General features: G+C 52.7%; 12 protein-coding genes across 12 annotated transcripts in view; 6 read left to right on the top strand and 6 right to left on the bottom strand.

Moving 5' to 3' along the window:
* MYCFIDRAFT_186517 (uncharacterized protein) overlaps positions 1–1,190 on the bottom strand; it is a gene marked incomplete at both ends in the record, with an annotated part of 1,640 nt that extends 450 nt beyond the window's left edge. Inside the window, one exon of the mRNA XM_007925375.1 lies at positions 41–1,190. Within this exon, the coding sequence (XP_007923566.1) occupies positions 41–1,190 (1,150 nt within the window). The remainder of the gene's footprint in view (positions 1–40) is intronic.
* A 458-nt stretch (positions 1,191–1,648) lies between these two features.
* Positions 1,649–3,192, top strand: MYCFIDRAFT_151217 (uncharacterized protein; the record flags this gene model as incomplete). The annotated part of the gene is made up of 6 exons (XM_007925374.1): positions 1,649–1,703; positions 1,772–1,854; positions 1,920–2,232; positions 2,281–2,327; positions 2,378–2,457; positions 2,514–3,192. 6 exons carry the CDS (start codon positions 1,649–1,651, stop codon positions 3,190–3,192), a joined length of 1,257 nt encoding a protein of 418 aa, XP_007923565.1.
* On the bottom strand, positions 2,996–9,005 carry MYCFIDRAFT_52553 (uncharacterized protein). The gene is made up of 4 exons (XM_007924371.1): positions 6,600–9,005; positions 6,330–6,527; positions 3,691–6,293; positions 2,996–3,602 (listed from the first exon to the last, which is right to left on the bottom strand). The coding sequence occupies exons 1-3, from the start codon at positions 8,928–8,930 to the stop codon at positions 4,638–4,640; spliced, it is 4,185 nt and encodes a 1,394-aa protein (XP_007922562.1). The 5' UTR covers positions 8,931–9,005; the 3' UTR covers positions 2,996–3,602; positions 3,691–4,637.
* A 3-nt stretch (positions 9,006–9,008) lies between these two features.
* MYCFIDRAFT_82133 (uncharacterized protein) lies at positions 9,009–9,344 on the top strand (the record flags this gene model as incomplete). Its single annotated transcript, XM_007924643.1, has 1 exon — positions 9,009–9,344. One exon carries the CDS (start codon positions 9,009–9,011, stop codon positions 9,342–9,344), a length of 336 nt encoding a protein of 111 aa, XP_007922834.1.
* A 4,162-nt stretch (positions 9,345–13,506) lies between these two features.
* On the bottom strand, positions 13,507–14,503 carry MYCFIDRAFT_118724 (uncharacterized protein; the record flags this gene model as incomplete). The annotated part of the gene is made up of 2 exons (XM_007925373.1): positions 13,507–13,789; positions 13,839–14,503. Coding segments are annotated over 2 exons (948 nt in total), but the record flags the coding sequence as incomplete, so codon positions are not given.
* A 751-nt stretch (positions 14,504–15,254) lies between these two features.
* MYCFIDRAFT_88305 (uncharacterized protein) lies at positions 15,255–16,653 on the bottom strand. Its single transcript, XM_007925372.1, has one exon. It carries the CDS (start codon positions 16,626–16,628, stop codon positions 15,327–15,329), a length of 1,302 nt encoding a protein of 433 aa, XP_007923563.1. The 5' UTR covers positions 16,629–16,653; the 3' UTR covers positions 15,255–15,326.
* Positions 16,654–16,850: 197 nt separating this feature from the next.
* Positions 16,851–17,764, top strand: MYCFIDRAFT_70948 (uncharacterized protein). The gene is made up of 3 exons (XM_007924524.1): positions 16,851–17,092; positions 17,148–17,650; positions 17,715–17,764. The coding sequence occupies exons 1-2, from the start codon at positions 16,863–16,865 to the stop codon at positions 17,422–17,424; spliced, it is 507 nt and encodes a 168-aa protein (XP_007922715.1). The 5' UTR covers positions 16,851–16,862; the 3' UTR covers positions 17,425–17,650; positions 17,715–17,764.
* Positions 17,765–18,245: 481 nt separating this feature from the next.
* Positions 18,246–19,318, top strand: MYCFIDRAFT_88303 (uncharacterized protein; the record flags this gene model as incomplete). The annotated part of the gene is made up of 3 exons (XM_007925371.1): positions 18,246–18,286; positions 18,416–18,777; positions 18,840–19,318. The coding sequence occupies 3 exons, from the start codon at positions 18,246–18,248 to the stop codon at positions 18,911–18,913; spliced, it is 477 nt and encodes a 158-aa protein (XP_007923562.1). The 3' UTR covers positions 18,914–19,318.
* A 100-nt stretch (positions 19,319–19,418) lies between these two features.
* Positions 19,419–20,948, top strand: MYCFIDRAFT_39934 (uncharacterized protein; the record flags this gene model as incomplete). The annotated part of the gene is made up of 1 exon (XM_007924230.1): positions 19,419–20,948. The coding sequence occupies one exon, from the start codon at positions 19,419–19,421 to the stop codon at positions 20,946–20,948; it is 1,530 nt and encodes a 509-aa protein (XP_007922421.1).
* Positions 20,949–21,274: 326 nt separating this feature from the next.
* MYCFIDRAFT_39800 (uncharacterized protein) lies at positions 21,275–22,723 on the bottom strand (the record flags this gene model as incomplete). The annotated part of the gene is made up of 2 exons (XM_007924223.1): positions 21,275–22,442; positions 22,494–22,723. 2 exons carry the CDS (start codon positions 22,721–22,723, stop codon positions 21,275–21,277), a joined length of 1,398 nt encoding a protein of 465 aa, XP_007922414.1.
* A 365-nt stretch (positions 22,724–23,088) lies between these two features.
* On the top strand, positions 23,089–24,660 carry MYCFIDRAFT_72266 (uncharacterized protein). The gene is made up of 6 exons (XM_007924535.1): positions 23,089–23,372; positions 23,446–23,551; positions 23,600–23,697; positions 23,765–23,810; positions 23,863–23,962; positions 24,019–24,660. Exons 1-6 carry the CDS (start codon positions 23,290–23,292, stop codon positions 24,219–24,221), a joined length of 636 nt encoding a protein of 211 aa, XP_007922726.1. The 5' UTR covers positions 23,089–23,289; the 3' UTR covers positions 24,222–24,660.
* A 37-nt stretch (positions 24,661–24,697) lies between these two features.
* Positions 24,698–27,684, bottom strand: MYCFIDRAFT_82123 (uncharacterized protein; the record flags this gene model as incomplete). Its single annotated transcript, XM_007924642.1, has 6 exons — positions 24,698–25,115; positions 25,167–26,457; positions 26,510–26,565; positions 26,615–27,120; positions 27,270–27,385; positions 27,507–27,684. The coding sequence occupies 6 exons, from the start codon at positions 27,682–27,684 to the stop codon at positions 24,698–24,700; spliced, it is 2,565 nt and encodes an 854-aa protein (XP_007922833.1).
* Positions 27,685–27,715: the final 31 nt, after the last annotated feature.

Below are 27,715 nucleotides of genomic sequence, written 5' to 3'. Positions count from 1 at the left end.
GCCATCTAGGAGTCGAATCATCATCGCGCCGATCACACACCAGCAATTCCCGGAGCATATATGGCGATATAGTTTCGATAGGTTTGTTCGAGCGTGAGAGAAACTTCGGCGTCTTTCAGAGCAATGATCTTGGGAAAGTAGTGGCCGGCGAGAGTAAAGCCCCAAAAGTCGCAGATGTATGTCAACCACACAAGGATAGTGATGCGAGCCATCTGCTTGCCCTGGAAAAGCTGCTTGTAACGACTGAGCTCTTTCTTGCTCTCGTCCTTCCAGTGCCTAGGGTCAAGCAGAGACTTTCGAGAGCCACCGGAGTCAGAGTCGGATAGGGTGTCCGCAGATTGAAAGTCCTGGATCGTCAACCCGCATTTCTTCTTGTTCACCTTCGACACGCTTTGCAAGACTGCGAGCGCCTTTTGGTCTTGTCCTTTGCTGAGCAGGAATTTTGGTGACTCTCTGACATTGAAGACGACGAAACGTGAAAGGAAAACAAGGACATTGATAGCTCCAACCGTGTACAGAACATATCTCCAGCCTCGATTATCTTCTGGTCGGCAGCATGCCTCGCCATTGGACACGTTATTGCAGGAGGGTAAGGCATTGTCCATGCTGAAATTGGGCTCGCAAGAGTGCGACGGAACGAAGCCATAAGCGATGACGCTTGTCATGACCACACCAATCGGCTGGAATATCGACAACATTGCCAGAAGGAAGCGGCGATTGGAGGGAATGAATTCCAGGCAGATTGTCGTGTCGATTGGGATGTTGCCGCCCACTCCAAAACCTATGAAGACGGTGAGAAGCAGGAATGTGGCATAGTTGTTACTCGCTCCTAGGCCAGCTCCAAAAGCAGCGCTAAAGAGACACGTCAGATTGAAAACCCAACGTCTGCCAACGACATCTCCCATTATGCCCCAGAAGAATGCTCCAGCAGTAAGACCGGCAGAAAAAGCAACACTAATATTCCCACTCTCGCCCGGCGAGAAGCCAAACTCTTGTTGTACGGCACCCAACACCAGGCCGAAAGCCTGCGCGTAGAGCAGGTCAAGGAGGTATCCTAGGCCACACAGTGTCCACACAAAGCACTGATAGCGTCCCATTCCATGGCTGTCTATTTCTTGGTCCACGACTCGATACTTCTTCTCCAAGGCACTGAGTGGATTCCCATCTGAGTCCTCGTCGGGGCTCTGCATGGCGACCGGTCTTTCTTCGAGATCTTGGGAGTACCCTCGTGCGTGGCTCGGGCGATGCCTGTTGCTGGGCTCGTCAGCGAGCAAAGGCATGCTCGACTCTTGTCGAACAGGAGGAGGCATGTTGGCAGGTGTCCGACCAGTCAATTCACCAAGCTGCACGATCTGGGGAGGCACAAATGGCCATGATTGGGGTAGGCACTGATTATTGTGTGCGTATTGAGGTGAAAGGAGTGGTATAGAAAGTGAATGACGACGTGCAGCAGCCATGAGGGCAAAAAGAATTGAGTGACAGAAGTCTTGGCTGGAGCGCGCACGCTTCGCGTCGTCACGTCACGTCATCTTCACGAAAAAGCGGCACGGGCAAGAGCAACCAGCTCACGCGTATATCAGGTGACATCGAATTCGGGCCTCCAAAACACGCCGTCTCACTACTCATACCGCGCAACACCACGGCCGAGATGGGATACATAAGGGTCAAGCAGCTTGAAAGGCTGAACGAGTACAAGTACTCAAGTGAGTATGCCACCGAAATCGCGCGACTTCACGAGCTCGGTCGGCATCATCGCTGACGCCATGTGCAGGCGTCGACAGAAGTCTGATCTCGCAATATCTGCTGAAGCCATACTGGTGGAGCCAGGTCATCAAGCTGTTTCCGCCGTCCATGGTCAGTCGAGCATGCACGCGTACGGCCAAGCCCGAGAGCATTGCTAATCCATCGGGAGCAAACAGGCGCCCAACGCAATAACTCTGAGCGGATTCGGCTTTGTGATTGCCAACATCCTGACAATGCTCTACTACACCCCCACCTTGGACCAGGACTGCCCCTCTTGGGTCTATCTGTCGTGGTCCATCGGGCTCTTCCTGTATCAGAACTTTGACGCCATCGATGGCACCCAGGCACGTCGAACACGCCCAAGCGGTCCTTTGGGCGAGCTCTTCGACCATGGCGTTGACGCGTTGAACACAAGTCTGGAGGTGCTCCTTTTCGCCGCAGCCATGCAATTTGGTCAGGGTTGGAGGACGGTGCTGGTGCTCTTCGCTTGTATGTCCATGTTCAGGGTCCCCTTCGGAATTTCGCTGACCTTCGTAGGTCTTCTTACCTTTTACGTACAGACGTGGGATGAATATCACACCAAAGTACGCACCTGCATGCGATCGCTCTTTCAACGAGGCTAATGTGATGCCAGACCTTGACTCTCGGCCTTGTGTCGGGCCCGGTGGAGGGCATACTGACCTTGTGCGTTGTGTACGCGATCACGGCATACACGTATGTTTCTGCGTGACAATACCATGATGAGTATCAAAGACATACTGACAGAAAAGCTGTAGTGGTGGTAGCTATTGGCAACAGCCAATGCTCCAAGCCCTTGGCGCACCTCATCTGAGCTTCCTGCCTGATCTCCTCTACGAAATGGACTTTGGCGATTTCTACATGGTATACGGTGGCCTGGTCCTTGTGTTCACGACTTTCGAGAGCTCGTGCAACGTCATGCGAGCAAGACGAGAGCGCGGTGAACAAGCTCGCGAGGCCTTACTCGGTCTATTGCCTTTCTTCGGATCATGGGCACTGATCGCTTCCTACCTTGCGCTTCAGCCAAACATTCTCCACAACCATCTGATTCCATTCGTGCTGTACGTCGGACTCATCAACGCCTACTCAGTGGGCCAGATGATAACTGCACATCTTACCAAGTCTCCCTTCCCGTACCAAAATATTTTGGCCTTGCCTCTGATTTACGGTATTTTGGATTCACTCGGAGAGGTCCTGCTGGAGAAACTCGGCCTTGGCTGGTATAGCTCCCTTGGCGACGGCGTCTATCAGGTTGCATTCGTGTTTACCTGCTTAGGACTTGCGGTCGGTGTCTATGGCAGCTTCGTTGTGGACGTCATAGTCTCCATTTGCGACACACTGGACATCTGGTGCCTCACGATCAAGCACCCATACACCGCAGAGACAGAATCGACGGACTCGAAGACAGTCGACACCAAAAAGGCTGCCTAAGGTCGTTATTTCCAAGGCACACGACCACATACTGTTTCGGGCAGCACGCTTGACTGCTTATGGCGAAAACAACCAGCTGCGTTGCGTGCGCTGACGGACAGCCAATGGGAGCACGCGTGCCTGAATATCCTGGCTGCTTGCGTCAACTCGCGTCCCTGCGCCCAGTCCATCACTGCATGGGAGCGCACAGGACCGCATTAATGCACTGCTCTCTTGGGCTCACTGATAAGAATCAACATGGCTGCACTTGCGTGCCATTCTTACACGCCTCCTGAAGACCTGTGACTGCGATCGGAATCGCTGAAATGATCGTTCTGGACACCTCGACAGCTGCTGCTGCAATCCTTGATCCGGAGCATCTGAGTAGTCTACATAGAAGAGAGAAAAAATACCGACAGGAAGATACAATGGCAAGTCTCTCACCGTGCCTGAAGATCTACTCTCTTTTCACGAACGGAGTGATGAGATACACGCGACAGCTACTAATTGCTAGTCCAGCTCGAAACGTTCTGGCTGGTCATGCGGTCAATGCGGGACGTAATATTCTCCCAGCGGCCCACCGAGACCAAGTTACAGATCCCGCCCGGTGTGCCAGATGGCTACGGAGATAAGCCGAATAATCTTGCTCCTTCTTCTCACCTAGAAAGATAAGCTCATCACCGTCAGACTCTATGACGGGCCCGAGCTTGCGCCTTCAACCTAGCATACTGGTATTTCAACAAGATGCAGGACAAGCCCGACAGCTGCGAGCACGCTACACAGCTACTTCGACCCTCCTCGGCAACCTGTGGTACGGAGATATGGCTGAAGCAACACGATTTGCTCCTGGAGATCCAGAGAATCAGCGGGGCGTTGGTCCTAAATTCGAGACTGCGCTTGATACTCAGACGTTGATGGGTCTACAACAAGGGCGGCGTGTTCGGTCCCCAGAAGGGCGTGACGTGACGTACGACAAATTCGTGGTGTTCCTGCGAGAATTGATCAGCAACCGCAGCGAGACCTTGGGATCCGGTGACGGGCTTGGGAAGTCCACGGTTTCAGGCTCTTCGCAGCGCTCTAGACGAGAGGACTGATGTTTAGACGAACGGCCGTAATTCGCATTACCATAGCATGACTATCAGCTCAAACGATGAGCGCAAACCTTGGCATCCACGCTCGGATTTCTACATCCAACCGCGTCATTCAATCTCAATGTGTCCACCCAGGAAACCTCGTGTTGTCACAAATCGGACCATGCAATGCTAGTATCATCTCATTCACACATTGAAATCGCGCCCGCGTGCTCCAAAGGATCCCTGAATCTGCGTTTCTGGTTTCAAATTGCCACTTCCCTAGAGCTCGAGCTCATCGTCCATGCTATGCCTCGCCGAACTCCTTGCTAATCCCATCATCATAAAAGCACACTATTCACAATCGTCAACTTTCCACCGAGAGCACTTGATGTCTCAGTTGAACTTCCCACCATACGTCGAACCCCATTCTTCCACGACCGAATCTCCGCCTCGCAGGTGCCCTTCCTTGTGCTCATCGATATCGCACTTGAAGAGATTTACATGCCCATCATTTACAGCGCCACACGCCAACATCATGCGATGAGGATGGAAAGCCATGGCAGTGATGGGTGCATTGCGCTGTGAGCCTCCCGAGAGTCCGACTCTCAAGTAGGACATGTATGGCTCAAACTTGCTCAGCAGCTGGAGCTTTGTATTGTAGACACGGATTGTATGATCCTTGCCTCCAGTTGCAAAGACTGGAGCATGTTCGTGAACGGAGAGCGCGCGTAACATTCTAGGCTCGCGTGTCCGTGGTGCAGGATCGTGGGCAGCGACGGACTTCGTCATCCTCAGATCCCAGAGACGAAGTCCTCCATTCGATTCAGCAGAGATCAATTCCCGGGCCCCACCGCGTTGAAGATGTACACCGACGATCCAAGAACTATGTTCTTTCCACCCCAAAACCATGGTTTCGGCTCCAGGTTTTCGTTGATCGTAGGCCTTGACACTGCCATTGCCGAATCCGGCGACGAACACATTGCCCTCCACTTGATCTGAAGTCAAGGAAGTGATGCATGCTGAAGATCGGGTGTGAATGTCGTTGACGCAAAGCTCTTGACCAACCTGCCACACACGCACAACCCTGTCATCTCCAGCGACCAGAGCTTTACCCTGCCCCTGTTGCCAATCGAAGACGAGCCCAGATCCACCGCGATCGGAAGGAACAAGATCATTTAGTGCGCGGAAGGAGCTGACCTGTGAGATCTTGTTCGGATCATCGTAGTCGCGATAAATCTTGACGACTCCATCGCTCGAGCCGGTCATTAGCATGGCCATATCATCTTCGTTGATGAACTGCAACTCTGTGACTCGACTGCCCTTCGGATTGCCGTTGCTGAATCGGACGAGTTGTCTTGCATCTTTCCAGTCCCATACTGCAATACTGTCTCGATCGTCTGAGGTGACAAGGTGATTCTCGAATTGATGGAACACCATCTTTACAGGTGCTGCGCCAATACCGAAGTATCCACAAGGCTTGTCCCAGCCTTGCGACCCAGCGGCTTCTTTGAGAGGCTGCGTCGAGGCAATGATCTTGTCGTTGCGATTCCGGCGCCATAAGCGCTCGTTGTAGTCCTTCGAACCAGGCTCGTCTGCTTCAGACGGTCGCATCTGCGGCTCGCGGAAGTAAGATGCTGACCAGTCAAAGAATGTGGACTTGAGCGGCATTTGAGGCACATGTGACTTGTCTCTGTCCTGAAAATATGGTGTAGGTGGAATCATGGCTCGCGGTTGATGTGGAGGTCCCTGGACATTATCCAATGCATCCGGAGGGAGGAGAGCTGCGTCTGCCGGCGTGAGTGGTCGCGAGCGGTATGGTAACGTATGTGCGCTCATCGCTGAACCTCGTCGAGCATGTGTTGGTGAGCCTGGGGTGCTGGGTACCTCAGCAGGCGTTTTCCAGCCAACCATGTTCTTCAGGGCAGCGGCTACACTTGCTGTCCGTGATAGAGCAAAGTAGCTATCGGCTTTGGAAGATATTGAAGCCGCTGATGGGCTCGGCGGCGTTTCCGGTCTCGAGTCTCGCACGGATCTCGATTGCTTTAGAGACTCAATACCAGGTGTCGTGACAATCGGGTCCAGCACTGGTCTGGTCTTCTCCAATTGATCCAGGATCGCTTCCGCATGAGGCGCGAAGGGGCTTTCGAGCAGCGAATTGAGAAGGTAATCAACCACGGCACCAGCATTACGTGCAACCTCCGGATGTGGGTCTGTAGAAAGACTCATCACTTGCCTCCACACCGCGCGATACACGGTGCCTAACGACAGCTCTGCCCTTCTCGGCTTCTGCATGGGCCGTGCTCTGTCATCCTCGGCGACCGTAGCAGAGACGCTTCTTTGGTGAGCAGCTCGCACGCCGTTCAGAGACAGGTTGCCGTTCGAGCCAGCCGAATCAAAAGCACTCTCTTCCTGCATGGCGAGGAAATCATCGGCAACTTGCTCTTTTCCATCCTTCTTGTCCAATTCCTCCTGAAGCTGTTCAAAGGCTGCGCAGTGGAATCGATTCTGATACTTCTTCACATATTCTGAGTAGAAGACTGTAAGCTCTTTCCGGACCATGACCGATCCATCCATTCCCATGGAGATGATGATTCCCACCAGTGTCTCTTCTATTTCAATAATGGCCGGATTAACGTCACCAGTAGCGACGAAGCTAGTTAGTACATTGAGACAAGCCGTCCGAACTTCGGGGACTGGGTCGTGGCTTCGATCACATATTCGATCGTGGGCACCGAGCTCCAGAAAAGCCTGCTTTGCAGCAGGGAAGTCGCGGCACAGATTGCTCAAGCAGAGGAGACTGAATTGTCGAAGTAAAGGATTCTCCATGTCAAGCAAGTGGGCGAGACACTGATCGATGATCTCGGGATTGCTGTCGAGACACGCAGCCTTGCCTTGCTTGAAGTCCTTGCAGAACATGGCGATGACAAAGACACACATCGCTCGATGTTCTGCGATGTTTCCGAGAGGTATTCCACTCGTCTGGACCAATATGTTGGTGAAGTATGAGTAGCCCTGATCTTTGAGCAGATCAGACTGACATGATTGATCAACAGCCAGGATCCGGGCCCAAATGAACACCATAGGTGCCTTGAGCTCTGTCGCCTGTGATTGAAGAAGTTTGAGGACGTAGGGAAATATGCCAATGCTGAGCGCCAGATTTACAGCCCACGGACCTAGATCGAGGAATTTGGAGAGCAATACCAAAGCACGCAGCCGATGAATTTGAGAGAGCAGGACTTGTAACACGATTGGGAGTTGCTCCGGTGGCTTCGCATATCCTGCAGAGCCGGGGTTGCTAGGCGCAGCGTTCAAGTATATTTCGAAGGCAGTGAGCTGATCCGAGAAGAAGGTTGAGTGCTCATATTCGAGCTCCGGCGTCTGCTGCGGTTGGCCGTTCGGACCATTTGGTTGCGTCTCGGTTGCGGCTTCCTGGGCTTTCTGCTGCTCGATCAGGCCTGGCAATTGGGCCAAGATCATTTCCACCGCCAGATCCCAACTCTTCCAAAGTGGATGATCGTGAGTTGCTGGTATTGCAGGATATGACTGTGGATGGCAATGAAACATGCGCATTACTCGTTGTGCGAGGAGAAAGTTGCGAAAGAGGGCTGCGACCATCAGATCTTGCCTAAAGAGCTTCTTAAACAACGGTTTTTCGAGGCAGTTCCATGCGATCGTGTCAGTAATGGCAGTGAATATCCAGTTCAGCTCACCCAGCGGCGTCCTACGCTCGCTGACTTTGCCGGGTATGTTTCGTGCCTGGTCAAGTGTGACAAATGTTGTTCTGAGAGGGTTCTGAAGAATGAAATAACGCACTGCCATCATGATGGGCGTAGTGAGGCATGAAGTAAAGAGGTCGGCGGGCAGCTCCGGGTTGGTGGGAAGAGTTTCGTTCTCGCGACAGGCGGCAAGGTGAATGCAATCCTCCCACCTAACGAGGGGTTGTTGTTGGGACCGGTTTGGATCTCGCCTCAAGACGTCCTGTTGGTTCGTGCTGTGCTTTTGCGCGGCGTCAAGAAAGCCTTGAATGATGCCGCCCGCCGCGCTACAGTCCCAGACCCAGAGTCCCGGGGCGCCGACCCACTCCTGTAGATCGTACAGACTGATCGGGATGTATTGAGTATAGCTTCTATTAAAGCACCACACCTCTCCGCTCTGCGTCGGCTTCGGTACTCCGTGGCCGTTGTAGTGGAACAAGATACGCTCTGCGTGTGCTGTCCTGCGAAGCGATGTCGTGTACTTCTTGAGCTCCTCGATGGTCGGATCCAGAATGACTTTATATCGCGTCCTCAGCGATAGATTCTCATACTGGGACTGGAGGTTCTTGCCAATCTGCGCATTGGTGTTGTTGGAGTTCTGGTTCGAACTGTCGGGCGGAACAGGATCGACCCAGCACTCCAAACGCGCACAAGGGTTGGTCTTGATCACGTCTGGCGGATCGACACCCACGTTCAGACACACAGCGAGCAGAGCAGACGCCGTCTTAAGGCGGTCCTTCATGCGCCATTCCGTCACAAGGTTCTTGGGGTCAAAATCGGGAGGCAGATTGCCCGCAGTCTCGTGCCGCTTGTCCTCGTAGTACATGAAGAAATTCTCGCTGAGGTTCTTCGCGGCCTCCTCGTTCTGCAGCTGGGCCTCCCAGCCATGTCGCATGATGTCTTCCTCGCCATCGCCGGCCTTGCCATTCATCTGCTTCGGCTTTGCGCGCCGCCCAAACTCGCTTTGAGCACGCGACACCGCCGGACGCTGCGCCTGCCTGCTGCGCCCATGTGGCGCCTGAAGCTGCAGGCCCTCATCCTCCTCCGAGTCGCTCTCCGCCGCGTACTGGCCATTGGGCTGCGACTTGGCAGAATTCGACGAGCTTTGCGGGCGGTAGAGCGCGACGGGCGGAGCAGACTTGCTGCTGCCGATGCTGTGCTGCGACTGCGCGCGCTGCTGTTTCTGTTTCTGCTGCTGCTGCGGCTGTTGCGACGAGTCCTCGCGTGGCTCTACGCTGATGTTGTGCGGTTGCGCCGACTTGGATGGCTGACCATACACCTCGGACGGCAAGAGGCCGTCATTGGCGCTCCGTGTCATGGTCTGCCTGAGCGACTGCGCCTGTGATGCGGCATGGAGGCTGCCGTTGTGCGCGGAGCTGGGTCGAGTCGCGATGTGCACTGCGTGTGCCGATGTTCTGCGCGCATTATTCTAGGTGAGTAGCTGACCTCTACTCCGTAGCTCATCGCGGGTGGGCGGTCATCAGTCATCAGCGGACCCTGAAGAACACGAACACGATGCTTTGCAGATCTTGGCGCATAGAATACATATCAGCCCTGGCAGCTTGACCGGTGCGTATGCGCAGGATATATTCAGCAACGGGTAGGCTATATTCAAGGCGATGGGCAAGCTCCTCCATTGCTCATCGGAAAATGGAGGCCTCCGAGCATTCAATCTCTGCATCACCAACATTCCAGTCCGCCGATGGACACAGAACACGACCAAGAGGGTAAGTTGGCGGCCACGGTGGTACTGGTGGCATGGCCGGTAGTACACATGGTCTCTCCAACCGGAGGCACCATCCTCGTCCTCGTCTCCGTGCATGCTAACCTATTCTAATCCAAACTTCTCCTCGAGGAACTGCTTGACTTGCTCATTGCCACCTTTGCCCACGTTCTCACCCAACGACATCACCTTCAGTCCAGCCAAGCTTCTCGCTCTGCTCAACGCTACATACTCCTGTCCCTCTTCGAAGCTCTTTCCAAGATCCACAATCACTTTATTCAAAGTCATGCCTTGGCTTTTGTGAATGGTCATGGCCCAAGCCGCGATCAGTGGTATCTGTGTCCGGGCAAGAAGTGTGTATGGCTTCTCGTCACCAACTTCGTTGACTTGACAGTCAGCGTAAATAGTCCTCCGGATGTTGTTGTCGAACTGGACGATGGGCCACATCTTGTGCTCGTTGCGGCCTTGCAATATGAATTCTCGAATCTGCTCCTCTCGTAGCGTAGCATATTCACCTCGCAGCTCGCCCTGGACAATGAGAGGCTCCGCTGAGCTGTCCCGCTCCCGTCTTGATTTTTTCTTAGATCCACGATAGGAACCAAAACTTCGACTGGAGCTTTCGTCGCGATTCATGCTTGCTTTGGGCAATTTGGATTCCGAGTACGGCTCAAATCCAATAACACGACCTTGACTACCGTTGACCAGGCCGTTGGCAATATCTAGATTTATCAGCAGCACGACCAACATGCCCGCTTTATAGTCGACTTGCGTTTCGAGTCGGTGCTCACGCAAAGCTTCTAGAGAATCATCGCGAGCATGTCGCCTGCCTTTCTCCCGCAAGTTACCATGCTTCTCGTTCCACCTGAAGTAGTCTAAGCACGCATAGCCACGCTTGGCAGTACGGAGACGATCGAACTCGGTCACATTGATTCGTCTGACCTCTTCGCGAGTTGGAAACAATTTGACTGCGTTCGTAACCTCGCATGGATGGTCGAGCAGAAGTGTGCGATCTGCAGTAGTCAATGGAGTGCCAATGCGCAGCTTCTGCAGGATTCTGATAAAGACCTCGTCGCTCTGGCGATGGATGTTCGTGAGGTTGACATGTTTGAATTTGCATTCTTCCCATGTACTGCTCCGAAAAGCCCATTTATCGTCATCGTTGCAATCGCCGTGTTGTGGACAACGGTATACCGTCTTTCCGTCTGGAGAAAGGCGCCGTGGTTGCTCTCGGCCACATGTCATGCAGTATTGAAAAGGTCTGACTGGAGGTAGCTGACAGAAGTCGCCTGTGACCACTAATTGCACCCCTCCGAATGCTCGTTCGTTGTTTCTCGCTCTCTTCATAAGCGCATTGAGTCTAGCCAAGATATGATTCTCGACCATGCTGACCTCGTCAATAACAAGAACGTTAGTCGAGGTAAGTCGTTTGTGCACGAATTTACCGTGAGCTGCCTTCAGCAGATCCTCAAGCGGTCGTTTCATGTGGCCTGGCGTCCACCCGGCGTATGTCCAGGTGGTGGACCCGTTGATGTCTAAGGCTGCCTTTCCTGTGGGAGCAATAATTCTGACCGTCCTTCCTTGATCACGCAGCTGTGATACGAAGCTTTTGAGCACAGTAGATTTTCCACAGCCTGCAGACCCTGTATAGAACACATTGTAACCTGCCATAATCAAGTCGACGACCTGTTGCTGCTCCTTGCACAATGGAGGCTCCGTCCTTGCTTCCACTGATGGTGCTTGCACTGGTATTGGGGGCTGTTTTATCGATTGCTGAGCTGGTGAGCTTTGAGGCAGGTCTATAATAGCCTTGCTCTCTATTGCTGATCGAGCTGGATGGTGAGTGGCAAGTCCGTGCCCAGTTTGAATGCTTTCGTGAGCTGGTTGTGTGGTCGTGTAGGCGGGTGCAGTAGGCCGAGACTGACTGATGTTGACGCGTTCCTTCGCTCTCCGCAATGCCTCGATAGATAGCAGAGTGAGAGCTCCGTCAGACGCTTCAGGATGCTTGGTGGCGAGCTTCTCCTTCATTCGTACAAGGAGATGAAGCTCGCTAGATTTGATGCCAGCCGCTACGGCAGCGGGGTGCAAGGTAGGATCTGCTGTAATCGTCGACGTTGCTTGCTGATGAGTAAATTGTTGCTGAGAAACTCTGCGATGTTGGAAAGTATCGGCCGGCAGATTCGCCTCGTGAGACTGTGCTACACTATCCTTCACACGCTGAAATTGCGCAGCGAATGCACATGAAGCGCCATTAGACGCGACAACTTTTGAAGCCTTTGCAGGCCGTCTTGGTTTCTTGTCTGGAACGAGTTCGTCCTCATGAGCAGTGCGTTTACGAATTGCAGCAATCTTCGCTTGAATAGCGTCGACTTGGCCTTGCAAAGCGACTTCGTCCTCGGACTCTTGCTCAAGCGAGATGGTCTCAGTCTGCTTCTTTGGCTTACGGTCCTCTCGCTTGCGCTTCAGAGCGCCTGCTGCGTTTGTTGATATTTCCAACAGTGGTTCCCGAGGGGCAACGGAGACTGACTGGAGATTCCTGGGTGACGCTGAGCTCACCGGTTGCTGGACAGGCTGGCCTCCGAGGATACGATCGAGGTGAGCAATTTGCTGTTGGTTGATCTGCATGTATCTCTCTAGTGCTATTCTGTCTCCAGAATGCTGATGGTCCATACTTCCAATCTGACTCCAAACGACCATTTGCTGCTGATCCTGGATAAGCATAGCACTCCGGAATGATCTGTCCTCTGCAAGCCATTGGAGCTGCTCCTGGTAGGGTAGCGTCGGGTAAACCTGCAGAAGCCGGCATCCTTCCTCGAATCTGTCTGCGTGATCCGTAAGCCCCGAGCCAGCACATTGCCATGAAAGGCGAGAGTACATGAGATCGCGAATGGGTTCCGTGATGGCACCTTGTTGAAGCCAGTGTAGGGAGAAGGCAGAATCCTGGTACAAAACTCGACAACGTGCCGCAGTCGAAGGGCTTAGCCATTTAATGATGGTTCTCCCGTCCGGACCCAGTAGCGGAATGTTGTTGTTTTGCTGAGCTACAGCAGCAGGTTCGAGAAAGGTCGACATGACGCCTCAGTTGATCTACTGAAGGTATTCCTGGCTCGACCATTGATGCTTCGCTCGCATAATTTGTCTTCGAAGCTGTGTTGCGGCCGCTGTCTCTCAATGGTTGGCCGGGCCCCTCAACAGGGCGGAATAAAATGATTTGTGCAGATGATGAAATGACCACAAGAGCAAAGCTTAGAAAGCGGCGCTGGTCGATGCAAAATGATTTGCGCTGGGGTGAGAGGTTTGGACTCTGGAGCAGAATACAGGGCAAGCATCCATACGTAGAATCGTAGATCTCTGGGAGTCGCGAATCTCATCTCGCGTCACGTCTCGCGTCACGCGTCTTGCCGATTGCCGACTGCCGACTGCCGACTGCCGACTGCCGACTGCCGACTGCCGACTGCCGACTGCCGACTGCCGAGAAGCCGGTACTCGCTTTCGAGTAGATGCGGATGCCCGCAGAATGGAGGGCAGAAAACATCTCATGCTGATGATTGCGCAATATCAATAAAGAAGCAAAAGCTCGCCCAGTAAATGCTCATTTGCCGTCACAAACGCCAACGCCAGCGCTTGCTCTTCCTGGATCCCCCAAAATGTACACTCATCTACAAGCACATCGCTGACGCCTGCCTGCCTGGTGTTGATCATCATCTCTATTCGTAAATCATCCCTCATAACCCATAGCGTGAAGTACTGGCTGCCACTAGTAGTCCAGTCTCAGCTTTTCTACAACTCGGAGAACGCTTATACTGAAGCATAGCAACCACGCGACCAGCGAAATGACAAGTACCCCAGAAAGAGCTTTCTGCTTATAGCAGATTCCTTCATTGTTGGGACAAGTCTTCGGTATCTCGAGGGCGACGCCGCCAATGACTTGACTGCCGGTATCGTAACAGGCCCAGCTGTCGTCAAGCAAGGCCGACAAAGCTAGTGAGAGATTTGATGCCGAGAAGACGATGAAGTAAAGATCACAAAGGAGAAGCAATGTCTTTGCGGCGACGGATCGGAGTCCAAGTCTAGAAAGTCATTAGCGCAGAGACGCAGAAGGCCGAGTGTCTGACTCACGGTTTACTTGTGTACTCATCCCAGGTAATGTAAGATATGTAGGGGATAGCGACAGTACTGACAATGATTGCCATGTACGTAGAAGCCCGCGGCGCGCATTGATTGAAAGGGTCGTTATCTTTGTTGACACGCTGGACCGATTGAAAGATCGTCGAACCGAGACCAAGCGCAGCACAGCAAAACGCTAGAACAGTCAAACGGATGACCAACGGGACAAAAGCGTTCTTGAGCAACAATCTCCAGAATGCTTCCACGCTCTTCTGTTGTCGTTCTGGACTGATGATCCACTGACCTCGATACATGATGCCTTTGAACCCTTTCAATCTGTTCGAGCCCATCGGGTCCAGATCATCTTCCTCTTCCCACTCGCGTTTGACGATGGGCACGTTCTCTTCCATCCACTCCCGACTCATGATCACGCCTTGATTGCGCGCCTCGCGCGGATTCGGCCCAGACTGCATGAAGGGTATCCATCGTGTCTGGTGCACATCGATAGGCATGGATAGGAGCGGCGGCTCGGCATCGCGATAGCTGTCCAACTTGCGCCCGGGCGAGTACTTTGTAGGTGGAGGTTTGTAGTGACGAGTGTTTGGCACTACCGGCGCAGGCTGTATGAACGGCGCCTTTTCATCGTTCTCGTTGATGTGGACCCAAGGAGGAATCGAGTTAGGGTCATTGTTGCCGGAGTGCTCATCGCGCTTTTCCAAAGCCGTCGCGTGTTGTTGCATCTCCTTCTACGCCCACCGTAAATCACAACACCTCCACCACACCGGCGCAGTAGATGCGGGAGGATAGTGTTCTCGTAATAATAAGACGAGGTCCAAGAGATTGGAGTGGATCAAGGCTTCCATGTACCGCTGATGCTTTCTCCACACTTTATTAGATCACGATGGCGCTAATTCTCCGAATTTGATGCGCTCCAGAAACCTGCTGCATTAACCAGCCTCCCGCCTTGAGGCAGCACATGACTTCAATCAGACCGGAAGCTGAGCTCGCGTCATGTGTGATGAGATTGAGTACTTGCAGTAAGTTCATTTCAAAGTCAGATTCAGGAAGGCAGATCCGATCTCGAAGTAAAGCGTTTTTGTGACCATGGATCTAGCCTGCTACAGAGGCTCAATACAATTAATCAGAAGCTCCAGTAAAGGCTGATAGCGTAGCATGCAGTACCATCTGGCTGGCATTCGAGGAATTCGCCGCGATGCGTGACTATGTCAAACAGCGGTTGGCACGTCGCAGACAGTAGTTCGGTCTTAACAATCGAGCTCAGAGAGCTCGCTTTGCTATTCAAGACGGCACTCCTTGAAAGAGATAGAGGGATGTAGGCGCTTGTTCACTGCCGTCAATTCCCCGTACCAGGCTGTCGTTGCTCCGTCAGAGCAGCTTCAAGCATTGAAATGACAGACGGGGAGGATTGCGACTGGTCTTTTGAATACTTTGCAGTGTTGTATCTACTTCATACACTCGTAGGATCGTTCAATCATTCATTCATTCATCATCGCTGCTACTCGCAGCGGCATCGGCTTGCCGAGCTCTTTCCAAATGCTTGCGCCACTCCTTCGCAAACTCCATAAGGCCCTCGCCATTTTGAGATGCTTCAACCACGTCCTTCGGCATCTTGTGGGCTGAGTACTGCGGAGTTGCAAACTGAGCCTCTGGGTCGCCTTGATGTACCAGTCGAAGTTCGGGCAGAAAGAGCTCTTCATCAGCATCATCATCGTCTTCGGAATCTGTGGCCTCTTCGCCGTCCTCGAGCTGGCCAACATCTTCTTCGGTGCGTTGCAATGCAGCCCAAGCTTCTGGATTGCTCTCTCGAAGATGGTCCAGCATCTGTCTCGTCTTGGCGGGGTCGATTGAAAATCGCACGAACTCCTCCTGCATTGGTGGCTCGACCGGTTCGTCCATTTCGAGTAACTCCTCCCAGCTGAAGAGAATTGGATCGGTGCGGAGTGCCCAGGGGTTGATGTCGACCAGCCACGCTTTCTCATATGGTTGCGGAATATAGCAGTCGAATACGAAGCTCTTGTCTGGGAAGGTATCGCGCAGTCTCACCTCGAAGAACTCGTTGATGACAGTCTGAATTCGATCCTGCATCTTGAACAGAAAGTCGTAATAGTTGAGGTCGCGCTGGCTGATGCAAAGCAATTTACGGTTGCGAACGAAACACCGAAACTCGAGGCTGGGGACCCAGGATGGGAATGACTTTCGTAAGGCGAGATGGTAGGCGATGTTATCGGTCGTCATATCCTCTTCGTCACTCGATTCTGAGACGCAATCATCGAACGCGTGCTCGAGATCGTGAGTGATGAAGTCTGAACTCTTCAGAAGTAGATAGATGTCGGATGGCTTTTTGCATTCCATTGTGTTTGCGTTCATGAAGGTCGCATCCTTTGGCGCTGACCAATTGAGCTTGGGAATGACCTTTCCTCCAAGTTCTGCAATTGTGGCTCTAATGGCCTGGTGTACTTGTCGCCATTCTGCAGCGACGTCTTCCTGCTCCTCCTCCTCCTCCTCATCATCATCGTGCGTCGATGACGAGATATACGCACTGTCATTGTCAGATAATGTAGGTGGGTCTTCGTCGTCTGGAAGGACTATCGCATCTGCGCGGAGGTAGTCGACGAACGGCTTCGTGAGTGGAATGACTCTTGACTTGGGGGTGATCGCCCTATACTTCGGGAACCAGGATGAGTACGCGCAATTGAGGATATGTGATTTGGTGACGGGCGGAAATGGGAGTGCTGGTTCCGTGTTGGGCGTCGCCGCATCTCCGTTAAGAAGGGCAGGCATGTTGTCTTCTTCGTGGTCATTCGACATTATTCGAAGTGTTGGTAGTTTTCCAGAAGTCGAACACGCTAGACTTTCGATGATGACTCAAGCTCGCGCTAGCTCACACTCACATGCTTGCTGCATGGATGTCTTCTGCAGCGGCTAGGGCTGAGCCGAAGCTCCACCTACGATCTCAGAATAGATCTACCCTCCATTCTCACATTGCCAACTCAACGATCATAAATCGACACAGAAATGTCTTCTAACGTTGGCTTGAGCACTCCTCGAGGTTCCGGGACAAGTGGCTATGTACAACGGAATTCTGCAAATTTAAGACCGCGCGATCAACCGTATCCATCGAAAGACACCGTAGATTCGGCGAGGTACAAGCAGCGTCAACCGGACAAGGAAATCCTAGAGCATGATCGGAAGCGAGAGATTGAGGTGAAGGTGTTTGAGCTACGCGACAAGCTGGAAGATGAGGGGTGGGTTCAGGACGATTTTCGCATCGAGTACACAAGTCACTGATGAACCTGGCAGTGTGGACGAAGACGACATTGACGACCAATGCGATGCGCTGCGCAAGAAGCTCGAGAGAGAGCCGGCCTCAAGGCCAAGAGGTGGTAATGCGCGCGGTCTGAAGCAGCATCAAGTTCACGAGATCGCGAAGGCAAAGATTGAGGAAAGTGAGAGATTACGCAAAGCATTTGGCATATCCAAAGACTACGAGGAAGGCAGTCATTGGCGCAAGCAAGAGGAAAAGCGGGTGGAAGCAGAGAGGGAGCGAGCAAAGGGCGACGAGCGCGATCGTGACTGACGCACCACTCTGAATGCAACGATCATATTGATTGAGATGGGAGGACACGCGGATGCGTTGAGTTTGCTTCGACGATCTGGGCTGCGCAGTCCTATCATGCGCTGCTGACGGGTGCATGAAGCAGGCCGGCTATTGCATGTGCCTCTGTGCTTGGAACGCGAGCCAGAAGGCTACGAGGTCCGCATGTGAGACGAATGGAGCAGTACTACCACATGTTGATTGTTTGGTGAGGCATTTCCACATTGACGGGCGCTGATCTGATCTGCGCACTGACATCCTTCGTCGACCAGCCGATGTTGTGCGGGCGTTTGCAACTTCAGCTCCTTCCCGATCCAGCATTGTTACCGTGGAAGGCACGAAGCAAATTTCTCGCTCCTGCCTTCTCTGCCTTACGCGGCCCCTCGCCTGTGCTGCCTCCATTCTTGATTCTTGGCCTCAACACTTCCAATCTGCTCTTTCAGAATCGCTACGCAACATCCTCATCATGGCTGCAGCCACCGTATTTGCACTTCCGGAGCTCTTGGAAAACATCATCCTTTCTCTTCCTTTGCGCAGCATCCTCGCAGCGAAGCAGGTCAACAAGGCTTTCTGTGACACTATCGAAACTTCCATCTGGATACGTCGCGCGCTTTTTCTGGAGCCCGCAACGGACGGCAGAGCAGCTTGGCGTCGCCAGAGAGCCTGTGGTGACAAAAGCGGCCCTGTCCATTGTTGGGCAGACCAGAATGGTCAAAGGGTCACACCTATCCTGAATCCATTCATTGCAGTGTGAGTATTCCAGGCCTTCTACTGGTCTTCCGTTTGCTCACGCTGTCGATAGCATGTACGATGAAGAGTTCGACGAGCTGTATTGCAAACAGTGGTAAGTGTGCCAACAGACTCGAGCCATGAGTGGGCTTGCCTGAATCTCGAGCGTGTGAATCCCGATAGCATCGTCGTTCCCTTCGCCGCAGTCCGAACCTTTGCTAAGCAATGTACCCACTGCCTCCAGGTATTACGAGAAAGAAAATGGACTGTATTTGGGTCTCAATGAGATCTTCGCACTGAGAATGAGCGAGCAACAAGAACGTACCCTCCACTTCGAGTCAGACTACGACGATAAGAGCGATCTGCTCAGCAAGCTGCAAGAATCCACATCGTCCTTCAAGCGAATGATGATCACGAGCCCGTCGGTCATCGAATTGAATATCGATGATGGAATGGTCGAGTCTCAGTCTGACAGTGGTTTCACCATCGATGATTTACTCGATTCCGTCCTCGCCTTGAGCGGCGTAGACGAAAATGAGAACGACTTCGAAATTGAGGGTGGCGAGGCATGCCGTGTCCTGGCCAAGACTGTGGATGAAATCACTGGTAAGCGCGTTGATGGAGCGATCTAGCTCACCAGGAAAGGGCATAGCTGATGAAGTCGATAGGCTGGGAGATGCTCCGTATCTTTCTGCTCGATGAGTCGCAACTCGATCACGAAGGTGTCCTCTTGGACGACTAGCTCGAACTTTCTGCCCTGGATAAAGGACGACTGCGAACGACGGACAGTGGCGATCAGAAGAGGTAGTGTTTGGCTGAAACTATCGCAGGATATAGTTGAGGTTGGGAGTTGTTGAGTGGCGCAAGACCTTTGTTTCTCTAGGAGACTGGACTTGAATGGGTGGCATAGGAAAAGACCTCATCGCGTCTTCTTGATATAGTCGGATTGCCTAATACATGTTTGCCGCCTTCAGATGCCGACATCCCAGCCATCCATCTCGGCCTGCGGACGAGCAGTCGCCGAAAGACAAGATTCGAGGATTCAATGGCCGCGTGCCGGTGCAAAGCGGCCAACGATATGCAGTCGATTAGTTCCGCCGTAGATAGACCCAACAGTGTGAGCGCTGACCTCCAGTGCCCATGACATACTTTGCTTAAATTATCTCACTATAGCTTTTTGCAAGCATCCTTAACAAAAGCCTGGATAGAACGCTTACCACCAAATCCACCATCACTGGCCGAGCGATATGGCCAAGACGTTCACATTCCATGAAGTCCAACAGCACAAGTCGAAAGAGTCTTGCTGGGTGATTCTATACGGCAATGTCTACGATGTCACGTCCTTCCTCCCAGACCATCCAGGTGGCAGTAAGGTCATTCTCCAGCTCGCCGGAGCAGACGCTACAGAAGAATACGATCCAATACATCCCCCGGGCACCCTAGAAGGTGCCCTTCCCCAATCTGCTAAGCTGGGCAAGATCGATGAGGCTACATTGCCTGCAGAAGAGAAGGCACCGGTAGAAGATGGAGCAGCTGCCGAACAATACATTCCCACCCTCGACGAATGTCTAAACCTCGACGATATTGAAGATCTCGCAACGAAGAAGATCAGTAGGAAAGCTTGGGGATACTACTACTCTGCTGGAGATGATTTATACAGCAAGACCTTCAACAACACAGTCTACCGCGACATCCTTCTTCGACCTAGGATATTCGTCGACTGTACAAATTGCGATACCTCGACCACGATTCTCGGGAATAAGGTCTCTGTACCATTCTTCGTGTCTCCTGCGGCAATGGCGAGATTGGGACATTCAGATGGTGAGCGCGGTATCGCAAGAGCAGCAGCGAAATTTGGAGCAGCACAGATCATCTCGAACAATGCTAGCCAGACGCCAGAGCAGATCATAGAAGGCGCTGCACCAGACCAGGTCTTTGGCTGGCAGCTTTATGTTCAGACAGAGAGGAAGAAGAGCGAGGACATGATTGCACGAATACACAAGCTACCGCAAGTCAAATTTATATGTCTAACATTGGACGCGCCCGTGCCTGGGAAGCGAGAGCACGATGAAAGAGTGAAGAACGTGGGTTCAAATCTGCCCGTGAGAAGTGGAGTACAATCCGGTTCCGCGAGCAAGCCCACGGAGTCTTCAGCGCCCGAAAGCGATGCAGAGGGTATCTCAATTGGTGGAGATGGAGGTGTAGGCAAAGCACTTTTTGCGGGTACAGCACCTGATCTTACTTGGAAGACTACACTACCTTGGCTGGCGCAACATACGAAGCTTCCGATAATTCTCAAGGGATTGCAGACGCATGAAGATGCATACCTTGCTTCCCTCCATGCACCGCAAGTCGCAGGTATCATTCTTTCGAATCACGGTGGACGTGCTCTGGACACCGCACCGCCGGCGATTCATACTCTGCTTGAGATTAAGAAGTATTGTCCAGAAGTTCTTGACAAGATTGAGGTGTATGTCGATGGTGGTATTAAGAGAGGAACGGATGTCGTCAAAGCTCTCGCATTGGGCGCGAAGGCTGTTGGGCTGGGTCGAGCACCACTCTTCGGAAACGGAGCTGGTGGACAAGCTGGAGTAGAACGTGTCTTTGAAATCTTGAAGGCAGAGACCGAGACGGCAATGCGATTGCTGGGTGTGGAGAAGGTGGAGCAATTGGGACCACAATACGTGAATGCCAGAGCTGTTGAGAGAGATATTTTCGACGGTGCTGCTGGGTTGGAAGGTTTGTATAGAGAATATGCTGTGAAGAGCAAACTGTAGATATAGAGCTTTTTGTCTAGCATGATGATTTTTGTGGACTTAGCGAGCACTATTTGAGACCTACAGATCCTGCTTCGGCATCTCTTGTTCTGTTGGCCCCCGGAGCGACGTTCACGTCACCACATCCTTCAGGTGAGATCGTATCCTGCCTGCCCCTTCGATTCTGTGTTTTGCCGAAGATGGTGGCTCTATTCTAAAGCTCGATACTTGCGCTTACTAAGGCCAGTATTCTCGGGCTGGGCAGCTCAATTCGCAGATTGCCATAGTCCAGGTAGTTCGTGCGCTGCAGCATTGTGGCTTCTTTGATGTCCTGTTGCGTGAATATTTCAGCCAGGGCTACTTCCATTCTCATCAGCACCGTTCGTCATGCCTGGCAGATATGCGTTGCTCTGGCATCCAGGGCAGTTGTGGGCCACCTCGTGGCAGAAGACATCGCAGTCGATGCAGAAATGGTTCTGACATGTCCGACACTCATACCTGCTTGACTCCGATGCTCCCTCAGCTCTCTTCGGGCGGGTTCTTGTATGGCTGGCACCATTAGTCTCATCTGTCGAGCTCCAGAGAGAAGGAAAGGCAGAGTGACACCCATAGCAAGCGATGCTGCCTTTCTCTTGTGCACGCTCCCAGGACACTTCGTCCCAGTTCTGGAGGGGGAAGAGATGGTGATATGATCGGGCCAAGTGTGTCGAAAGGATCAACGTGAGATCGCAAGTTGGGCAAGTCGCAGGTAAGTTGCAAACTTTCGCCTTGCACCTACTGCATAGATAGCCTCCTCGAGTCAGGTTGCCATGACAAGCACATAGCGTGGCCTTTCCTTCGACGATTCGCGAAGGGAACCCCATCATAAGCAAAGCAGCTTGGTTTCGTTTCTGAGCCTCCGTGTCTGTGGCTCGTACGACTGGTGGCGTTGTGATACCCATGAAAAGCTCCCGATAATGCACTTCATCAACTGCAACATTGTAGCAGTTGGTAGCGCCTTGATTAGTCTTCCGCGCGATTTCTGCACATATCTGCATCTGTGCAGCAAGACCGATAATATTAACTCGGATCTTGTCCTTGATGCATGCTTTGATAGTGTCGTGTATGTCTCCCGGGTCTGAACTTGATAATGCTCCCAGAATTATGACAACTTCTCGAGTGCCATGTGAAGGCGTATGGTAGAGCGCAGCGCGTGCCATGTCAAGAGCATTCTGCAGAGAAGCGCTCCCCTTAGGATCGGTGCCGCGCAGTGCTCGTACGGCCGCGATGTGAACGTTTGGGTTGCCGGACATGTCGCTGACGCGAAGTGCTACGCCGTCCCTCATGCCTAGAATACCAAGCTGTGAAATGGGATTTTGCTCGAAGTATTCGCGTATGAATGCCACAGTATTCGAGATTGTTAGTAAATGTCTCGTCGGCCGGAGATCCTTCTCCGCCATGGCCGCAGACAGATCTATGATCAGTAAAGTATGTCGAATGATGCCGCGCTGCAGAGGAGTTGTATCTTTGAGAAGCCTACCTTTCGTTTAGAGCCTGATCCTCAGCAGAAATGCCGCTACGGCCTACCTTTTGCGCTTGCCGGCTTCTTCAATACCGCCGAGTACATCTTCAATACCGCCGTCTGCTGATTCCTGCAGCTCCCATCCGCGGTTCACTCCGGACTCCCATGTTGCTTGTGCTCTATCCTTGGGCCTGGAGGTCATGGCGCGACTTTTGCCTTTCCCAGAACGCCCAGCGCCATTCGTCGGGACGTCATCGTCAGAGCCAGCATCGTATTCTGGATCTGATTCGGCCATCCTGAGGCCCCCGAGTGCAGTATGGAAGAGCGTCCACTAGCGGAAGTGAAGCGTTAAGGGCTCCTTCTGATCATGACCGGGTCTCGAGTCATGAGCACTTGAAGATCAGATTCTCTCGCCTCGCGTATCGTTCTGTCCTTCAGGGTCCGGCACTATGGGCTGTCATTGGCTCGGTAGATCGAGTGTGGTGTCGAGGACGCTGTGGTATAGTGGCAACGGCTGTTGATGTCGTTATTATTGGCAGACGAAGATGGCTGGCGCACGTGACAACAGCCAGGTTGACGCCCCGGGACCGCGCTAGCAGATTGGCTGCACTAAGACAGTACTCCTTTGAGCCCTTTGACGCCAGCACACCCTGCGGCCACAATCCACGCGCTCCTCTTCGCTGTGACCAACATCCTGCGACCGTCGCCGCACGCAAATTCAGCATTCACGCAGTCGCCGCTCCTCTATCCTGTTCGACCGACACCCTTCAACGCTGCGCGCAAATCGCACGGTCCCCCGCTATCTCTCGCACCCGCACCCCTCCACCGACTCTATCGTAATTCACATCGAAAAGAGCAGCAATGGCCAACGACGAGTACGACTTCCTGTTCAAGGTGGTCTTGATCGGAGACAGTGGCGTCGGAAAATCCAACCTCCTCTCGAGGTAAGAAATCCAATATCGGCGCACACATGGTCTATGTCAGGATGCTCGCTGACCTCGCATCGCACGAATAAAGATTCACGCGCAATGAGTTCAACCTGGACAGCAAGAGTACCATTGGTGTGGAGTTCGCGACCCGATCGATCCAAGTAGACAGCAAGACGATCAAGGCTCAAATTTGGGTGAGGCGATAGCAAAGGCACATTCACGACGCTCACTGACAATAGTAGGATACTGCCGGCCAGGAGCGCTACAGAGCTATTACATCGGCATACTATCGTGGAGCTGTGGGCGCCCTCCTCGTTTATGACATTTCCAAGGAGCAAACGTAAGATAGCCGTGGAGGAGCACCATGCTTCCACACCATGCATCTGCTTCTTGCTCACCTTTCGCAGATTCGGCAACGTCCAGCGCTGGCTGAAAGAGCTTAGAGACCATGCGGTAAGGGATGGGGGTAAGTTCATGGCGATATACAAAGCTGACATCCGGTCAGGACACCAACATTGTCATCATGCTGGTTGGAAACAAGTCGGATTTGAGACACCTTCGTGCAGTTCCGACAGACGACGCAAAGGCGTTCGCTGCGGAGAACGGTTGGTGTTCTCCTAATGAGAATATTCCAAGTACATGCTAATGCTCAGCTTTGCAGGACTGAGCTTCATCGAGACTTCAGCTCTCGACGCCAGCAACGTTGAACTCGCATTCCAGCAAGAACTTACCGAGATCTACAGGATAGTGTCTTCAAAGGCACTCGACCAGGACACCTCCGGTCCAGCACCTGGGCAAGGTACTTCGATTCCTCTATCTGCTAGCACGCCGGCTGGCGAGGCAAAGAAGGGACAGTGCTGTTAATAGCATGAGTGAAGAGCGATGTCTAATGGCCTCGAATGGCGGGATGTAACGAGAGCATGGGAGCGCAGGACAAGCTGGGTTTGGTCGCGCAGGAGTTCGAGGCGTTATCGAGAACTTATAACTGCGGCGGCAGCGATGAACGCGTTTAGTCCAAGGCCTGCTTCTTAGGCAGACCGAGATGAAGAAATGTCCAGTCGTCCATTGCTCTTGAATCACTTGACCCAGGGAGACAGTCTAGTCATCTACACGGCGCAGCGCTGGGTTTATTCTTAACGGTCTAGGTCATTCGCAGGGATGGATCTCCAGCACATTATTCATTGACTAGCTAGCGTAGCCTGTCAAGGAGTCTTCTACGCTGGTGCCTACGCTGTGTGCTTGTATCTGCCCGCAGATATCTGTAGCAGCCCTTTCGCGCTACGCTAATGCAAACGGACGAGCCATGCCTGCCCCAGAAAATCTCTCTCTCATGCTTCGTTTCAGTCGTACCGGCGCTTGATTCGAGCCAGATCTGCTCTCACCTCCTCGATTTTCTCTTCGGCAGTCTCCAGGAAGCGTCTGAACTCACGACGAAGTTCCTCCTCGGCGTGATCGTCCAGCTTCTCATCGACCATGTCCTCAAACTGGCGGTATATGTCTTTGAGAATGTCGTGTACCTTGCGTTCAAGCACCTTACTCTTGGCTTTGGCATCTTCTTGAATTGCCGCCTTGAGCTTCTTGGTGGTGACACGGAAGGGAGAACGAGCCTCCGACAGCTTGAGATGCGTCTCGAACGTTCCAAACGAACGATTCTTGACGCCAGTACCACAGTCGTCCTTGCACTGTTTGTAAGCTTCGGACATGGCCTGGCTGAAATAGCCAGAGTGCCGATCTTGATTGAGGTCAAGCTGGATGTTTCTGTCGTGTGTTAGCAACTTTTCTATGGGTCAAAGTACAACATGAACTTACCGAAGCTCTTTGGCAGATTCTTCGCCGAAATCACGGCAAGCGTGTTCGATACCCTCAACATGAGCCTTGAGCATCTCTTTGATGCGGTTCATCGGGAGGATCATGGAGGCTGGGTGACTGGTGATGGATTTTTCAACGCTCTCAAGCAGCTCGAGCAGCTCGGCTTTGAGCTGTGAGGTCAGTGTCTCCTGGCCCGCAGTAAAAGCAGACCATGAACTGTTGAGCATCTTCGATGCAGCCGAGAGGAACTGTTCTGTCCAGGACTGCTTTGGCGCCACCGAAGTTTTGTGGTTCCCATCCCTCCGGAGAAAGGCGCGAGTGGTGCCCCAATGCCATTTCTTCTTCTTGTCGAGTTCCGCAAGAGCAGCTGCAACAAGATCGTCTTGGTTGGCAGCAAGGGGCTTGACGTTAAGCTCCTCGTTCGAATCAAGAAGACGCTCCACGTATGCGTTTGTGAGATCCTGGACCTTGTCTTGCGGCGCTTTGACAGAGGCGAGAAGATCCTCAGCACCTTCGATAGAATACGATTTGGCCCACATAGCCAGACCTTCCACGAAGACTTTGAACTTATGCCCGAAATAGTCTTCGAGCGATTCGAGCTGCGCAGGCGCCGCTGAGCTGTAGACACAGTTGCGGATCGCCGGAATTCCGGTGCCTTTCGCATCGAGGCGAGGACCGTTGACCATGCGAGCGCCTTTGAGAGCAGCGTAGTGCAAGTTGGAGACACAGAAGACCTCCAAGGACTTTCCAGTCGGAAGATGGTCATTCTTCTCTGCCTTCAATCGGCGGATCGTGTTCGAATTGCGAGCGTCCACGAGTATCTCAAACCGCTCTAAGGCCACTTTTGGAAGTTCATCTTCGGCCGCCTTCAGACGTTCCTCGTACTCTCTAATCTCACTCTGAAGTTTTTCCTTGGTCTTCTCAGTGAGTAACTTTTGCTTCTTTGACTTGGTCTTGCCACGACCCTGGAGCTTTGCGTTACGAGTCTCAATCTTCTTTGGCAGATGCCTTGTCAAGCTTCGAAGCTGTCTCTCATCCTGCAAGAGAGTATGGTGCTCTCCCACGCTTTGCCCTTCGTTCTCTAGATGCGCCGGGAGTTGAGGGTCAAGATTGTCGTCGATTCCAGTACACACGACTGCCATCTTGAATGACCGGCCGTACCTCATCAAGAGCGAATCGACACTGCTGTCAGTGATTGCTCGGTCGATTTTGGTTACGATCCAGAGCGCATCGCAATCTCGCATGATGTCGAGGCTGGCATTGACTCTCACTTTATTGACATCGTCGAGGCCTTTCACAGATTAGCAAGATACATGGAGGAAGGTGTGAGGGCAGGCAAATACCAGGTAGATCGACGAGGGTGACGTATCTGAGGATTCTTGGCGCTTCGAGACCGATGCTGTGATTCATTAGCGGAAGCGCAATGGTCAGGCGCAGTGAGAACTTACCGGACTTTTCGCACCAAAGGCCATAGCGCTGGTCTCTCGAACCGCGAGTTGGAACTGACCAACGGCTCTAGCTGCTCAAGGAATTCGGTTTGTGTTGCAGCATCGATGAACTCGACATGGTCATCCTCGTCAGCCTCTTTCTCTTCAAGGAGGGACTTGCACCAGGTCACCATCGTGACAAGAGCTTCACCATCGTCCTGAAATTTTGACAGCAGGAAGTCTGTCGCAGCGCGAGGAGATTCGAAAGGCTCTTGGTCGCAGAAGAGGGATCGGAAAGTGGTGAACGCAGTTGTTGACAGCCGCTTCAATTCCTGCTTCTCGTCTTCGTCCCAGTCTGGTTGCTCCTGGAAATTCCACCTATTGTAATCTTGTAGCATGCGTGAGAGCAACTCTTCGATAGCGTCAATCCCGAAGTATTCGATTTTGGCGGCGAAAGGCTTCGTCTGACCAGTGAAAGGTGAAGAGTATTCGCTGCCGACATAGGTACAGGATGAGCCACCAGCCATCTGCACATCTGTTAGACTTTGCCAACACCAAAATTGGGATGAACTTACAGCTTTCGCCAAGTAAGGCATGTCGAGCAACGAATTGAGAAGAGAGCTTTTGCCTATATTGTGTCAGTGATGTGGTGATGCCAGGAATGGTCATAACCTACCAGCGCCGGTGTTGCCAAGCAGTGCAATCTTGTCTTTCTTCGCTGATGGAATAGTAGAGAGCAGTTCTGCGTTGGATCGGCATCCTTGAACGCGGCTGTTGCGGCAGTGGCTTCCTCTAAGGATCTGTAGAGCACCTTTTGGGATGCTGACAAGATCTGTTGCGACTTGCGCGAAATCTTTGTCGTAAGCCACGCATTGGGGAAACGTCTCATCGGTCTCAGAGTATTCGCATTGACCGGTGATGTTAGACTGGTTGTCGATATCGTCAGATATGTCGGAGTCGAAGTCGGAGTTGGAGTCATCTGTTGTGTCCAGCAGGCTTATCACAGGCTTGACGTCTTCGTCTTCGTCACCATCATCGAAGTAGTGCTTGCGCTTTCCCGCGCCGCCTTGAAGGCGCGTGGACGTGACCATCTTCCGCGCTCTTTTGCTTCCTAGTTCCTGT

The sequence above is a fragment of the Pseudocercospora fijiensis genome (genome assembly GCF_000340215.1).
Source record: "Pseudocercospora fijiensis CIRAD86 unplaced genomic scaffold MYCFIscaffold_2, whole genome shotgun sequence".
In the NCBI taxonomy this organism is placed as follows: domain Eukaryota; kingdom Fungi; phylum Ascomycota; class Dothideomycetes; order Mycosphaerellales; family Mycosphaerellaceae; genus Pseudocercospora; species Pseudocercospora fijiensis.
The sequence above is the reverse complement of the archived record's forward strand: the minus strand, read 5'-3'. Positions and strand labels throughout refer to the sequence as shown.